This window comes from Megalobrama amblycephala, linkage group LG1 (genome assembly GCF_018812025.1).
Source record: "Megalobrama amblycephala isolate DHTTF-2021 linkage group LG1, ASM1881202v1, whole genome shotgun sequence".
In the NCBI taxonomy this organism is placed as follows: domain Eukaryota; kingdom Metazoa; phylum Chordata; class Actinopteri; order Cypriniformes; family Xenocyprididae; genus Megalobrama; species Megalobrama amblycephala.
The window spans coordinates 71,151,690-71,166,791 of NC_063044.1; the positions used below are offsets into that span (position 1 = coordinate 71,151,690).

General features: G+C 35.9%; 1 protein-coding gene across 1 annotated transcript in view; it reads left to right on the plus strand.

Annotated features, from left to right (window-relative positions):
• LOC125277808 (zinc finger protein 729-like) overlaps positions 1-15,102 on the plus strand; it is a 118,697-nt gene that overhangs the window by 37,064 nt on the left and 66,531 nt on the right. Inside the window, exon 6 of the mRNA XM_048206362.1 lies at positions 11,156-11,743. Coding sequence (XP_048062319.1) covers positions 11,156-11,743 — 588 coding nt within the window. The remainder of the gene's footprint in view (positions 1-11,155; positions 11,744-15,102) is intronic.

Here is a 15,102-nt window from a genome sequence, read left to right on the forward strand (position 1 = left end):
CTGCCTTTGACACTATCTCTCACTCCATTCTTCTCAACAGACTTTCTTCCATCGGTATCACTCACACCCCTCTTCATTGGTTCCGTTCTTATCTCTCAGGCCGCACTCAGTTTATTCAATTAAAATCCTTTCAATCACAGTCCTCCCTGGTTTGTACTGGTGTTCCTCAGGGATCTGTATTGGGTCCTCTTCTTTTCATCATTTATCTTCTCCCCATTGGCAATATCTTTCGAAAATTTAATATTCACTTTCATTGCTTTGCAGATGACACCAGTTGTATCTATCTAGTAAACTTAATTCTACACTTCCACCCACCGCTCTCACAAACTGTATTTCAGAAATAATATCTTGGTTTACATCTAACTACTTACAAGTAAACAGTGGCAAAACTGAAGTTCTTCTCATTGGCACAAAAAACACATTATCCAAAGTTTTTCTTTATCAATTGGCAGCTCTGTACTTCACCCCTCACCTCAGGTCAAAAGTTTAGGGGTCATACTGGACGGTTCCTTATCTTTCCAATCTCACATTAATAATGTAACCCGCTCTGCATATTTTCATCTACGCAACATTAATCGTCTTCGTCCTTCGCTCACTGTTCAATCCACCTCGATTCTTGTACACAGCCTCGTCACCTCCCGCATTGATTACTGTAATTCTCTTCTTTTTGGTCTCCCTCGTAAATCTATCTATAAGCTCCAACTGGTCCAGAACTCTGCTGCCCGCATTATCAGTAAAATCCCCACTTTTCACCACATTACTCCTGTTCTTCAACAACTTCATTGGCTCCCAATCAAATTTCGAATTAATTTCAAAATTCTCCTTTATGTCTTCAAGGCCATCCATCGCCTTGCCCCACTGTATTTATCTGGTTTGCTTGACATTGCCGCTCCTTCCCGTTCACTTCGATCTTCTTCTTCCATTCACCTCACTGTGCCCACTGCTCGTCTCAGCACTATGGGGAGCAGAGCCTTCAGTCGCTCTGCTCCCCTACTCTGGAATGCACTTCCACCTGACATTCGTAATACTGATTCTCTTCCTCTGTTTAAATCCAGACTTAAAACTCATCTGTTCATACTGGCTTACTCTTAGTGATTGCACTCATCGTCCAATTGTTTAATGTTTATGTAATGTTTATGTGTGTTGTTTATTTGTTATGTAAAGTGACCTCGAGTGTTCAGAAAGGCGCTTCTAAATAAAATGTATTATTATTATTATTATTAATAAATAAAATGCATTATTACTATTATTATTATTATTATTATTATTTATTATCATCATTTCTGCCATGTACCTTAGATGGAGAGTTATGGAGATAGCATTACTGTAATCTATTTCATTGCGTTCAAGATGATCTGTATAAGGTGGGCAATATTGAGGGTAATGATGATTACTTTCTAAAGTTTTAGAAAATATTTTGCTGGATAGGATAAATGTGTTTATTAACTCCCTGAGGTCAGGTTCAGGTTTTTTTTTCACATTGCAGCAAAACAGACTTAAAATACTCCGTCATTTTTTGTCATAGAAACATAAGTAATATATCAATTGAAACTATAGAATATCTTCTTTTATTTGTGTACACTCAGAGTAAAAACAAAATGTTGTGCTTTTTGCAAAATAAAGAAAACTAAAATGATGTATGATCTGTCCTCTCCCTCTGAACAAAGTTTAATCTGATAGTTCTCAGAAAATGAACTATAACTTAGTGAATACTAATCACAAAAAAAAATAGACTTATGTCTAAAGACACGTTGAAATGTCAGGTTTTAAATCATGTAAGTCATATGGAAAACAAAAATTCTGTGTTTATGTAATCTGTATGAAAAGAGAGCCATGTCAGAAATCCGTGATTCAGCTCATTATCCGCTAATGCGGCCACGCCCACGCCCACGGAGCCAGCGCTATTCAGAGGCAAACTCAGAGGCAATACATGCATACATCGTCTCAATCGTGTATTTATTGTCTTGAAAAGTGTTTATCTGTATGCAAAAGCCTGTATGTTAGCGAACTCTGGAAGACATGCCGTTAGTTTCTGAAATGTCCTCTTCTTCTTTAGAATAATTTGTGGACTAAAGGTGCACAGAGCGCCCTCCGGCTGCAAGTATGAATTAAAAACACCAGCGCTCATAGTGATGACAATGAATATAGAATAAATATAACTCCTCTGTATAGAAAATTGACATAAACATATGAGAATCCATCAATATTTCTCCAAATGTGAATGCTTTTAAACTAAAAACCTATATTCAGACTCTTTGCATCACAGAAATACATTATATTTTAAAGAATATAATAGAATACCATTATTTTAAATTGAGCTGAGACATGATTACAGAGGTTTTTTTCACAGCCTACAGCCTGAAAGGCCTCATTATTATGCAGCACCATTAGAGGTTCTTTATGCGATTCTTTTGTCTTCTCAGGTGTAAATGAGCCATTATTCATGATGATTCACGCTTCCATGCATACTGTGTTTCTTGACAAAAAGTGTCTTACAAAAACTAAATCAATATATTGTTTTATATGAACAAGTAGGCATTATAATTTTTACATAATTTTGAAGCAAAAACTCTAGTCTACAACCCCCAATACCCAGAAGTCTTGTAAACACAGATTTAATATATATATTTTGGCTTTATTTCAGTGACTTAAGGTTTTTGTTTTTTCAATAACCACGCATAAACATTATTCCTTCAAAAACACAAACATGTGCATACATGTTCCTCACATAATATGGTAGCCTAGTTTGTGCTGAATACAGTGTAATGACACTTATGTATGTTTATGTTTATGAACAACTGAAAAAAGCACAAATGTCAGGGCATGTCAAAACTTCTCCAGGCCCCAAATCAGCCTCAGACTCCAGAGGGTTAACTCTGCAGATAACCAGTTTTAAAGACAAACATGGCACTGATCTGTGCATTTATGCTCTAAAAGAAATAGAAAATAAGCATAGAGATAAAAAAACAACAACAGTCAGTTCTTGTGTGTTGTATTGATCATCCAAAGCTTTTTATTGAGTTAACCATAAAGTTATTTCTTAAAATGAGACAAGGGGTGTCTGAATACATTGTGAGAATTTTGTCCTATTGATATGCCCACCAGCCACTGCAAGTAAAATTGGGTTGTTGTTCAGCACATAAAGATGAACTGCTCATCATGATCTCAGACTGTGGTGATGTGGTTTCTCCACTGCATGGATCTTCATGTGTATCTTCAGGTGACTTTTAATAGAGAAACTCTTTCCACACTGATCACACGATCTCTACAGTGGATCATCTCATGTGTTTTCAGATTTGATGACTGAGTGAATCTCATGTCACAGTGTGAACACTTGTAAGGTTTTTCTCCAGTGTGGTTCCTCTCGTGTCTTTTCAGATTTGATGACTGATTGAATCTCTTGTCACAGTGTGAACACTTGTAAGGTTTTTCTCCAGTGTGGTTCCTCTCGTGTCTTTTCAGATTTGATGACTGATTGAATCTCTTGTCACAGTGTGAACACTTGTAAGGTTGTTCTCCAGTGTGAATTCTCTGGTGCAGTTTTAAACAGTTTGCTGTAGTAAAAGTCTTCTCACACTCAAAGCACATGTACTCTCTCACAGCAGTGTGTGTTTTCTGATGTTCTTGTAAACTATACAGCACTGAAAAACTCTTTCCACACACAGAACATGAATGTGGCTTCTCCTTCATATGAACTGTCAAGTGTCTCTTCAGGTTTGATGCACTGAGAAATGTTTTGCCGCATTCATGACATGTGAACGGCTTCTCTCCAGTGTGAACACTTATGTGAGCATCAATACTTTGTTTGTATGTGAAGCTCTTTCCACATTGATCACATGTGAACGGCTTCTCTCCAGTATGAACTCTCATGTGAAGCTCTAGACCAGATTTCTTTGTGAAACTCTTTCCACACTGAGTGCAGGTTGTAGATTTCTCGGCTCTTCTTTTCTTTAAAAATGTCTTTTTAGTCTTTGAGCGACTCAAAGGTTTTTCTCCAGGTTTGTCATGATGTTTCTCCTCCACTTCACTCAGTTCTTCACTCTCCTCCTTCACTTCCATCAGCTCTGAAATCAAAGAAAAAATGTTTAATTTCATTTTCAGTAAAATTTCATTTTCATCAAAATAATTCAAAGAGAGAAATGTGGAGTGAATGGATATAAAAGAGCCCAGATATAATAAACAACTGCTAACATTACAATAAGTTTTATGCATTTTTATAAGTTAATTATGCATCCTGAATCTTTCCATGAATGAGGTTCACTGATCTTTCAATTATTTTTTTTTTTAAAACATTACAGACAAATCCAATGTTTCTGTGGTGAGAACTATTAAATATCTATACTTTTTTTTTTAGTTTTGTTTTGTTGTTTTTAAACATGTCTGTTTAGTTTGTATAGATTTCTATTTTAGTATTATTTATTTTTTTATTATTTATTTGTGTAATTATTAAGGGCCGGTCACACTAGACTTTTCCTTCCACTGACTTCCATTCATACGCATGTGAATGTGGGACCCCAGAAACACAAGATCAAGTGAATTTAGCTGTGAAAACAAATAAGTAAATGGTATGTGTATTTGGCATGCTGTCCGAGGAGAGGGCTCCGAGCTCGGTATTTGGCCCAAACCCACACTACTCCCCCAGTATTTCTGGTAAGGAGTGTGAGGAGATGTGGTGGTGAAGGGATAAATAACAAGGGATGCTGAGAAACTGTAGAGGAACATGTGAGTCGACTGCGTATTTATAATGTCCTCCACTTATGCTGATTGGGTAAAAACGTTGACTCTGATTGCTGTCTGCTGAAGGAAATGACGTGATGATTGGAAGGATCATTTGAAAGTGCTCCTTGTGAACTTTATTAAATTAAAACGTCATGTCTGTAGAAACTGAGTAGAAACTAGAGTAACTGCGGATTTAACTAGTTTTACATTAACAATTTGTATCAGCATTATCGGTGTCCTACATGTTTCTCTCAACCCTGTTATTGCCAACATGATTTTCCTTCTTTTAAAAACAGAGGATTTCTTAAAATTGTAACACCCAGGAAGTGACATTATCTGTGCTCTTTCTACAGCATGATGGGAGGACAAAAATAATCTCAATCCATTGTCTCAGTTTTTACACAAACTGTACAGTGCTGATCACATTCATCAACCCTGTTACCACAGTTATTATGAGAAGAATAATCTCTATATCTATGAATAACTTCTATAAGAGAAATACAACAGTAAATCTGAATGTAAATGTGCAGAAGTGCTTGAATCTTTCTTTCATGAATGTTGTTCAGCATCATGAATGAATGAAGAATAAACACCAACCTCTTTGTTCTTCAGTATCTTCAGTGTGTTTCATTCTGCAGGGTTCTGGATCACTCATGTTCTCACTGTCCTCTTTAATAAACTTTGCAGATTTCAGCTCTTCCTGATGCTCTGATGCTCGTCTGATGGGAATATTCCGGCATTTATTGGAGAACTGCTGTGGGAGGAGCTTCACTGATGATGTGACTGATGTGGGAGGAGCTTCGTTGATAGTGGCCTGTAGTGGGCGGGTCTTCGTTGACTGAACTACAGATTGGTTGGAGGAGCTGATCTGCCAAAATCAGTTACTGATTTCATTTTTATAGGGTTAAAGACCAGATATCAAAATTTAGTATCTGCATCAAATTAAATGTACAAAAGCGAATATAAATAGAAAACCCATTAAATGCAAGTGTCTATTTTAATGTTTCAAATTACTGTTGTGAAAATAAAATGTTTTAATGTTCCATCATCATTTAGTGTAACAGATATATTTAATATAAAAATAAAACAACAGTTATTTTGACCTGTACTCAATAAAGTTGTCAGAAAACAATTCTTGTTCTAAATGACAAGTTGTTTTTTCTTTCTTTCTTTCTTTCTTTCTTTCTTTCAAACTTTTTTTTTACTATATTAACCCCTTTTGTATTTCACCCTCAATCTAATTGCATCAATCATTTATATCCATCTATTGTAAAGCAACTGATGCTAATTCAGAACTTTTTGTTTCAAATTCTAACTTTATTCTGTTTCTTCATTAAAATAATGACAGATATCTAGTATAAAAGTAGTAAAGAACTGTAAGAAAATAACTGTTGAAAGCATAAAGACAGAAATAAATGTACATATTTGTAGTCATCAAATCCCCTCAGTCTGTTGACAGCAATGAAATGAGCTTTAAGTGTCAATTTACAGCAGATCTGAAGACATCAGCATAATAAATGAGGTGAAAACAGGAACTATTGACATGAAATAAAGAGTGTTTTCAGCAGTTTCTCTGTTAATATTGATGGTCCTCAGACTATCAACACTCATTCAACAAGACATTCAGATCATCTCACTTTATTCTGAGTGTTTGCTGTTAGAAACTGATTATTTGAGTCAGGATATATGAGAAAAGACTATAAAACAGCTCTATTGAAAGACAATACTGATATTTCTTACAATATGACATTAATAACACAAAAACAAACATGAGGACACTCACCATCATCAGCCACTATAGATAAATAACTACAGCAATATGATAGATATGAATTGAAGGTTTGATTTTCTAATAAGTACATTGATTGCAGTAGTGAAATTAAATCAGAAGAGCAATAATCATAAAACCTTTAAAAATAAAGTAGAGTTGTTGTCATAATACAGAATCATCCCATATTTAAGATATCAAAGCAGTGTTCAGTATTAAACTCATACGGATCACAGTTTGTCCAGTAAAGGCTACATGTAGATTAGAGAGGAAGAATTAAAGTGTGAACTCACTGTAAATGAAACACTAAAATTAGTTTTCAGAAATATAAACCAGAATGAGAGTCTGAGGAGTGAAAGCAGGGGCGTAAATTTCATCTGACAGTAGGGGGGGACAATAAACATAAAATTTCTTAAGAGCAATTTTTGAAGGGGACACAAATAACACGGCCAAAATTTTACTTATAAAGAATATATGTAATGTTACACAGAAGAAAACCTACTATTATTAGTGTAGCATGGAGACTGCCATTATGCTCATTGTTTCTCTTTGGTTCAATGAAAAAACTGACTAACTGACTATATATATTTTTTTTTTTTTTTTTTTTTTTTTGAAGTTGTTTACAACCAAGTCACCAAAATACGATGAATACCAAAGTCCCTTTTAGTCTTTGTGAATACACACTGAGCATAACCGAACACACAACAGTAAATCTATTAGCCTTATTACAGTTCACATATTCTTATCACAATGTTAATTGTTGTTGGTGTGGGTGACTTATCTTATAATATCCAACAAGCTATGGTAAACAAGCTAGGTAACATTATAATCGCTAAAATAGCGGACTCACGGGAAAATAAAATAATCAGTTATCATCTTTTTTGTTGTTGTTATGACTAATTACTCAGCACCGTCAGCATTAAAAAGAAAATAATCACTTCATCCGATGTTTTTGAATAAAATAGCCTTGAGAGCCGACTTACTGGAACTCGTCTGTCTGTAGAACTGTTCTCTCCCGCCGGCGCCGCCGGACTTCTACAGAATCTCCACACACGTGAGTGTGACGTGCGCCGTGGACCAAACCACTGTGAGGCAAGGGAGGGGTGACTCAAAATGTTTCTAAACTTAAAACGCCCGTTTGCGTTTGTATTGCTTCGCTACTTACATAATTATTTTAAGTTTATATAATTTATGTACAATACTTAGCGTGGTTATTAATTATATATTTTTGTGGGGGGACAGCACTCAGATAGGGGGGTCCTGACCCCCCTGTCCCCCCCGCGATTTACGCCCCTGAGTGAAAGATTTCCTCAGATGAACTGCATTAAGTGTAGATTATAGAGATTTTTAGCTTAAGTTTTAACTGCTTTATATCATAACCAATGAAATGAACAGACCACACAATTCTCTTCTTTTAAAGAGCTGTTTTATAGTCTTTTCTCATATATCCTGACTCAGATAATCAGTTTCTAACAGCAAACACTCAGAATAAAGTGAGATGATCTGAATGTCTTGTTGAATGAGTGTTGATAGTCTGAGGATCATCAATATTAACAGAGAAACTGCTGAAAACACTCTTTATTTCATGTCAATAGTTCCTGTTTTCACCTCATTTATTATGCTGATGTCTTCAGATCTGCTGTAAATTGACACTTAAAGCTCATTTCATTGCTGTCAACAGACTGAGGGGATTTGATGACTACAAATATCTACATTTATTTCTGTTTTTCTTACAGTTCTTTACTACTTTTCTAGATATTTGCCATTATTTTAATGAAGAAACAGAATAAAGTTTGAATTAGAAACAAAACAGTTTATGAAACAGTTAACTGAATTAGTATCAGTTGATTTACAGTAGACGGATATACATGCTTTATATAAAAGAAAGAAAGAAAGAAAGAAAGCTACTTGTCATTATTTAGAACAATAATAATTTTCTGACATTAAAACACTATATTTAAGGATCACAGTGAAGCCCAAAATGTAATTTTAAATCTTTATACTTTACCACTTTCCTTCAAACCACTAGATTTCACCCATTTGTCAGCAAGAAGATTTTAATCATTTAAAATATAATTAAATTTAGTATGATCTCTTATTATTTTATATATTTTATTAAGTACAGGTCAAAATAACTGTTGTTTCATTTTTATATTAAATATATCTGTTACACTGAATGATGATGAACATTAAAACATTTTATTTTCACAACAGTAATTTGAAACATTACAATAGAAACTTGCATTTAATTGGTTTTCTATTTAAAATTGCTTTTGTACATTTAAACACAGTAACTGATATATTTTTGATTTTGGCAGATCAGCTCCTCCAACCAATCTTCAGTTCAGTAAATGAAGCCCCGCCCACTATAATTCACCCGTGAAGCTCCTCCCATATTAATCACATCATCAGTGAAGCTCCTCCCACACCAGCTCTCCAATAAATGCTGGAATATTCCCATCAGAGGAGCATCAGAGCATCAGGAAGAGCTGAAATCTGCAAAGACTGAGTTTATTAAAGAGGACAGTGAGAACATGAGTGATCCAGAACCCTGCAGAATGAAACACACTGAAGATACTGAAGAACAAAGAGGTTGGTGTTTATTCTTCATTCATTCATGATGCTGAACAACATTCATGTTAGAAAGATTCAAGCACTTCTGCACATTTAGAGAAACAGTCAAACTGTGAAATGAGACATAATGACCTTTTGTCACAAAAGCTCAGTAAAGGGAAGTTTGAGAAACTTTCATATTGATTGTCAACATCAGATCAAACTAAATATTTATTTCACATTATTTCAATATCTGCTTCACAGTTTGCAAGAGTGTTTCCAGAATTTCAATATAGTTTACAACATTGTTATTTTTAGGAATAAACTGTGAACACCAAAATGTATGAAGTAAATGAACTTTCCAGAATGGCTGACAGGGTTGTAAGTGTAACTTGAGCAAAATCTCTTCTTACAGTAACTTTGGTAACAGGGTTGATGAATGCAGTCATTCATTTGTGTAAAAACTGAGACAATGGATTGAGATTATTTTCTTGTCCTCCCATCATGCTGTAGAGAGAGTCTAGATGATGTCACTTCCTGGGTGTTTTTGAAAGCAGGAAATCATGTCAGAAGTAACAGGGTTGAGTGAATCATGAAGGACACTGATAATAACACATTTAAAGATGCAGTCAGTCTAGACTTTGAGCATGTGAACTTTCTACAGACGCTAAAACTGTCATGATATGATGTCACACTCCGTGAATCTCTTTTAAAACATAAATAACAAATAATAATCATTTCAAAATGTACAAATGTACAATCTACTCCACTTTACTGCAAGCTTCACTTGATCTTGGTGTCCCACATTCACATGTGTATGAATGGAAGTCAGTAGAAGGAAAAGTCTAGTGTGACCGGCCCTTAATAATTACACAGTTTTAGGAAAAATAAATCAAATATCAGTCTAAAAGTTGATGTCAATATGGCTGTTAATATCACATTAGATATTTTTGTCATTGATCAATTATATTTAATAGTTCTCACTACAGAAACATGCTCTAATGTTTTAAATATAATAATTGAGTAAAGAGCACAGGACACGCCTTGACCAATCTCTCTTTTCTCCTCTATTATCTGTGCACCCCTCCCTCATCCCTTCCTCTCCCCCTGATTCAAGACACTGAAAGTTCACTAAGAATGTCTGTAGACCACATAAGATGTTTCTTGTCAATTTATCTTTCCCCTTTCATGTTTGTCAAGGGTCTTTCAGGACAAATGTGGGCAATTTAAAAACAAAAAGAACAATTTCCTTAATCTGAGCAGTTCTCAGATTCCATAATCCTTGGCTACTTTGCCACCTGATCACACACACACACACACACACACACATTGAATGTACTTGATTATACAATGTCAATTGGTTAAAAAAAACTCCTTTATTGGCCCTTAATGGACAAAAATCTGGCACCATAGGAAATGAATGGGGAATACTATAATTCAGAGCAATGTTTACTTTATTTTCTTAATATTATTTATAATGAATTATTAAGAATTATTTAAGGGAAGGTGGCAGAGCAGCTATTTGGGAAATTCTGTATCCAGAAGACCTCCATTCAGTGCTGATTGTCTTAATTTAGTAAATCTAATTTTAATAACCATTTGATATTGGAGTCAGATTAAGCGTAGAGTTAAAGTAAAATTGAAACTAAATTCTAAAAATAAGGTGAACTTCAAAGGAGTGCTGAAAAGACACGCATTATACCTTCACCCAGACCTCTGGATTCTGCAGTTGGGATGACAGGTGGCTCTTTACAATTGGTTGATTAATCTTAATGTCATTAATTTATGAAAATGCAAATGCATAAAAATGATCAGAATGTTTTATAGCAGTTGTCTATCACAACAAGGCTCAATTTGATGACCTTTCACTTTACATTTCTCTCTTTAAATTATTTTGATGTACTGAAAATTAATTTCATTTCAGAGCTGATGGAAGTGAAGGAGGAGAGTGAAGAACTGAGTGAAGTGGAGGAGAAACATCATGTCAAACCTGGAGAAAAACCTTTGAGTCGCTCAAAGACTAAAAAGACATTTTTAAAGAAAAGACCCAAGAAATCTACAACCTGCACTCAGTGTGGAAAGAGTTTCACAAAGAAATCTGGTCTAGAGCTTCACATGAGAGTTCATACTGGAGAGAAGCCATTCACATGTGATCAGTGTGGAAAGAGTTTCAGTCAATCATCGCACCTTAAAGAACACATGAGGATCCACACCGGAGAGAAGCCGTTCACATGTGATCAATGTGGCAAAACATTTGTTGGGTCATCAAACCTGAAGAAACACCTGACAGTTCATATGAAGGAGAAGCCACATTCATGTTCTGTGTGTGGAAAGAGTTTTTCACGGCTGCAAAAATTACATGAACATCAGAAAATACACACTGGTGTGAGAGAGTACATGTGCTTTGAGTGTGAGAAGACTTTTACTACAGCGACCAATTTAGAACGACACCAGAGGATCCACACTGGAGAAAAACCTTACAAGTGTTCACACTGTGACAAGAGATTCAGTCAGTCAGCAAATCTGAAAACACATGAGATGATCCACACTGGAGAAAAACCTTACAAGTGTTCACACTGTGACAAGAGATTCAATCAGTCAACAGATCTGAAAAGACATGAGATGATCCACACTGGAGAGAAGCCGCACACGTGTGATCAGTGTGGAAAGAGTTTCACTATTAAAAGTCACCTGAAGAAACACATGAAGATCCATGCAGTGGAGAAACCACATCACCACAGTCTGAAATCACAGTAAGTAGTTCAACTTTATGTGCTGAACAACAAAATCTCTTCTGTATAAGTCACAGCCAAATCACCCTGTAACCCAACACTGTTCACTATTCTTTGGATCAGATGTTTAGCCTAGAACACACTACTATTATTAAACTTGTTTATTATTATTGCTTATTATTATTGTTTTTGTCAGAACGACTAGAAAGCATCTGAAAGGAGAGGGCAGAGAGATCCAGTGACCCAGAACCTGCAGAATGAAACTTCATGATACTGAAGAACAAAGAGGTGTTTATTCATTCATTCAATCATTCATTCATCATGATATTGAAGAACATGCTGATGTTTACCAGATTTACCATGATTTGTCAATCTTGACCAATTAAAGCACATAAGGTGCAACGAACACACAGTCCAACACATGTTTGTTTGTCGTTTGGTGTGAAAGGACTGTCTGTCAACAAATTGTCACATTTTTGGCATAATTTAGAGGCCACCCAGACAGGAACATAGTGTGGCCCAAATCCGAATCACATGTGGTTTACAAGCGGACCAGATGTGGGCCGGATCTGGCCCGACACTATGTTGCTGTCAGGGCAATCAGGTTGTTCCATGTAGGAAATGGTGTGATATCTTACAGATTACATGTCAAGCCTGCTCCATCTAGAGCTTCATGACCAAACTAGTGATTTATAACACAAATCATCTGCATGACATTAAAATAGATCATAATCGTGACACAGCAGTTGTCGATCAGATCTGATGATATTAAAATGACTATTGAACTCATCATGATCTTTGAGCTTCACTTTTCATTTCATGTTTGTCTCTCATTTGAAATCTCACATGATTTAATGTTTCTTTTAGACCTGATGGATGTGAACAAGAAAGGAAAAACAGAAGACAAAAGTGTAAAAACATCACATTTAAATCAAGGCTGAAGATTCACATGAGAGTTCACACTGGGAAGAAGTGGATCAGTGAAATCACATCTGCCTTCTCGTTCTGAAGAAACGCCATTTAACTGTGATCAGTGAAGTGAACATTGAGCAACTGTCACAAACGCCAGAGAAGTTCCCTTGATCAGCCACCAGAGGTCTCACTCCCAGAGTATTAACTGGACTACAAATCCCAAGCGCCCACATACCTGGCCTGATTACGGCACACCCGTTTCACGTCAGCCAGCTATTTAAGCCACACATACTCACACTCCTTGGCTGCGTTCCACTCCAGTTTTAGACACGCACTCGCAAGCTTCCCTAAACACTTCCCTTTGGAGTACTCTTCCATGCAAATGCAAGATATTCTTTCATGTATCTTTGAAACACTTTGCTTCTGTTCTTCTCTTGAAATGTTTTGGCTCTTATAAGTCAGTAACGAGAGAGAACTGTCTCATTTAGTGTCTCTTTTATTTGTATCTGTTTCAAAAAATGACTGATTAAACTTATTAGTCATTTTATCAACAATTCATTGTTATTGTCCATGTTTTAATTTTCTGATATTTCTGATAAAATCTGATATTATTACTGACATACTTAATAAACCAGGGGCTGATCCATTTAATTTGGATGATTTTCATCCAATTTCAAATGTACTGTTTATCTCTAAGGTAGTGGAAAAGTGTATTCAAATTCATGAACGTCTTTCTAATAATAATTTGTATGAACAATTTCAATCTGGTTTTCCCCATCACAGCACTGAGACTGCTCTTTTCAGAATAACCAATGATCAACTCTGGGCTCTTAACCATACTTGTCCTTCTTGACTTGAGCGCTGCCTTTGATACTGTCTCACACAAGATCCTTCTTGACAGGTTAGCTTCTATTGGGATTACTGGCACTCCTCTGTCTTGGTTTAGATCGTATCTTTCTGGAAGCACTCAGCGTATTCAATTAAAAGTTCAAGAACATCTAGTCACCACTGGTGTTCCCCAGGGTTCTGTTTTGGGCCCGCTTCTTTTCATTATTTATATGCTCCCTCTTGGTTATATTTTTCGTTGTTATGTGAATGACACCCAATTTTACCTGTCTGCCAAACCCACTGGTTATTTTACTCCACCATGTTTGTTTAGCTGAAATGAAAGATGGGTTAGACCCTAACATAGTTCCACTTGTGTAATATTAACTTTCTCTCAACCAATAACACAGCAGTTCTTATTCCTGCACTAGTCACTTGAAGTATAGACTACTGTAATGCTCTTCTCACTGGTGTTCCCTCTAAATTGCTACAAAAGCTTCAGTTGGTTCAGAATTCTGCAGCTTGTGTTCTTTCTAGAACACCTTCTACTGAATTTCTCCAGTTCTTCAGCAATTGCACTGGCTTCCAGTAAAGTATTGAGTTGAATTCAAGATCGTGCTACTTACTTACAAGGCACTTCATAATCTTGCACCCCAATACCTTAAGCCTGGTGCCCACTGTGCAATCTATAATAGTCCTTTACGATAGTTGCTTGTCAGACTGTACGAACATGATCCTCCTGTCACACTGGGGATCTCAGCTGTCATTTGTGTCAGACTGTACGACAGTCAAGACGCGATAAAAATGAAAAATTGTCCGGAGTTTCACATCATCAACCCATAAACGTTCAGTGACAGTGAGCTGCATTACACGCGGGACTGAAATGGTGGCTAGCAAAGACATCTCTATCGTTAATTTTGATCACGGCTTGTCTTGAAAAACGAAGACAATTTGACGTTCGTCGTAGGTAAAATTTCATCAGAGGTAAAATTTAATCAGTGATTAACTGTCTGTCTGTGAACATGTCAAACTAGTGATCAATGACTATAGATTTTAGGCTAGGATTATAGGAATCTTTTTGGATTTGAAAAATTTGTCTCAGATGACCAAATCGTGGCCAAAAGTGTGAACTAGCCTTTACTCAACTGCTTCATGTCTACATGCTGTCAGATCTTCATCTTTAATTTCTCTGTGGTACCTCGGATTCGACTAACTACCATGGGTGCCAGTGTTGTATTTAAGTAATTAAATTATCCACTGAAAAAGTAAAGTAAGGGATTACTGTTCATTTTTAGGTAATTTAATTACAGTTACTTATAATGTACTTGCATTACATACTGTAAATTAGTTCAACAGTTCTGTTTAAATCAATATTGAATTTAAAATCTAAATTTGTCGTCTAAAGGTAAAAGTGAATGCTACCTCTTTAAAATCGTTAGTTGTAGTGCAGTTGAGCGCACCAGCTGGCTGTGCAGTCGCTGTCTGAAGATGCCGGCAGAAGCGAGAAGCGGCTCTTTTGCGAAATGGAAATATTCCAATTACTTCACTTTTTTGACACAGGTAGGCAAGAACATTACGGTAAAATGTAAACTA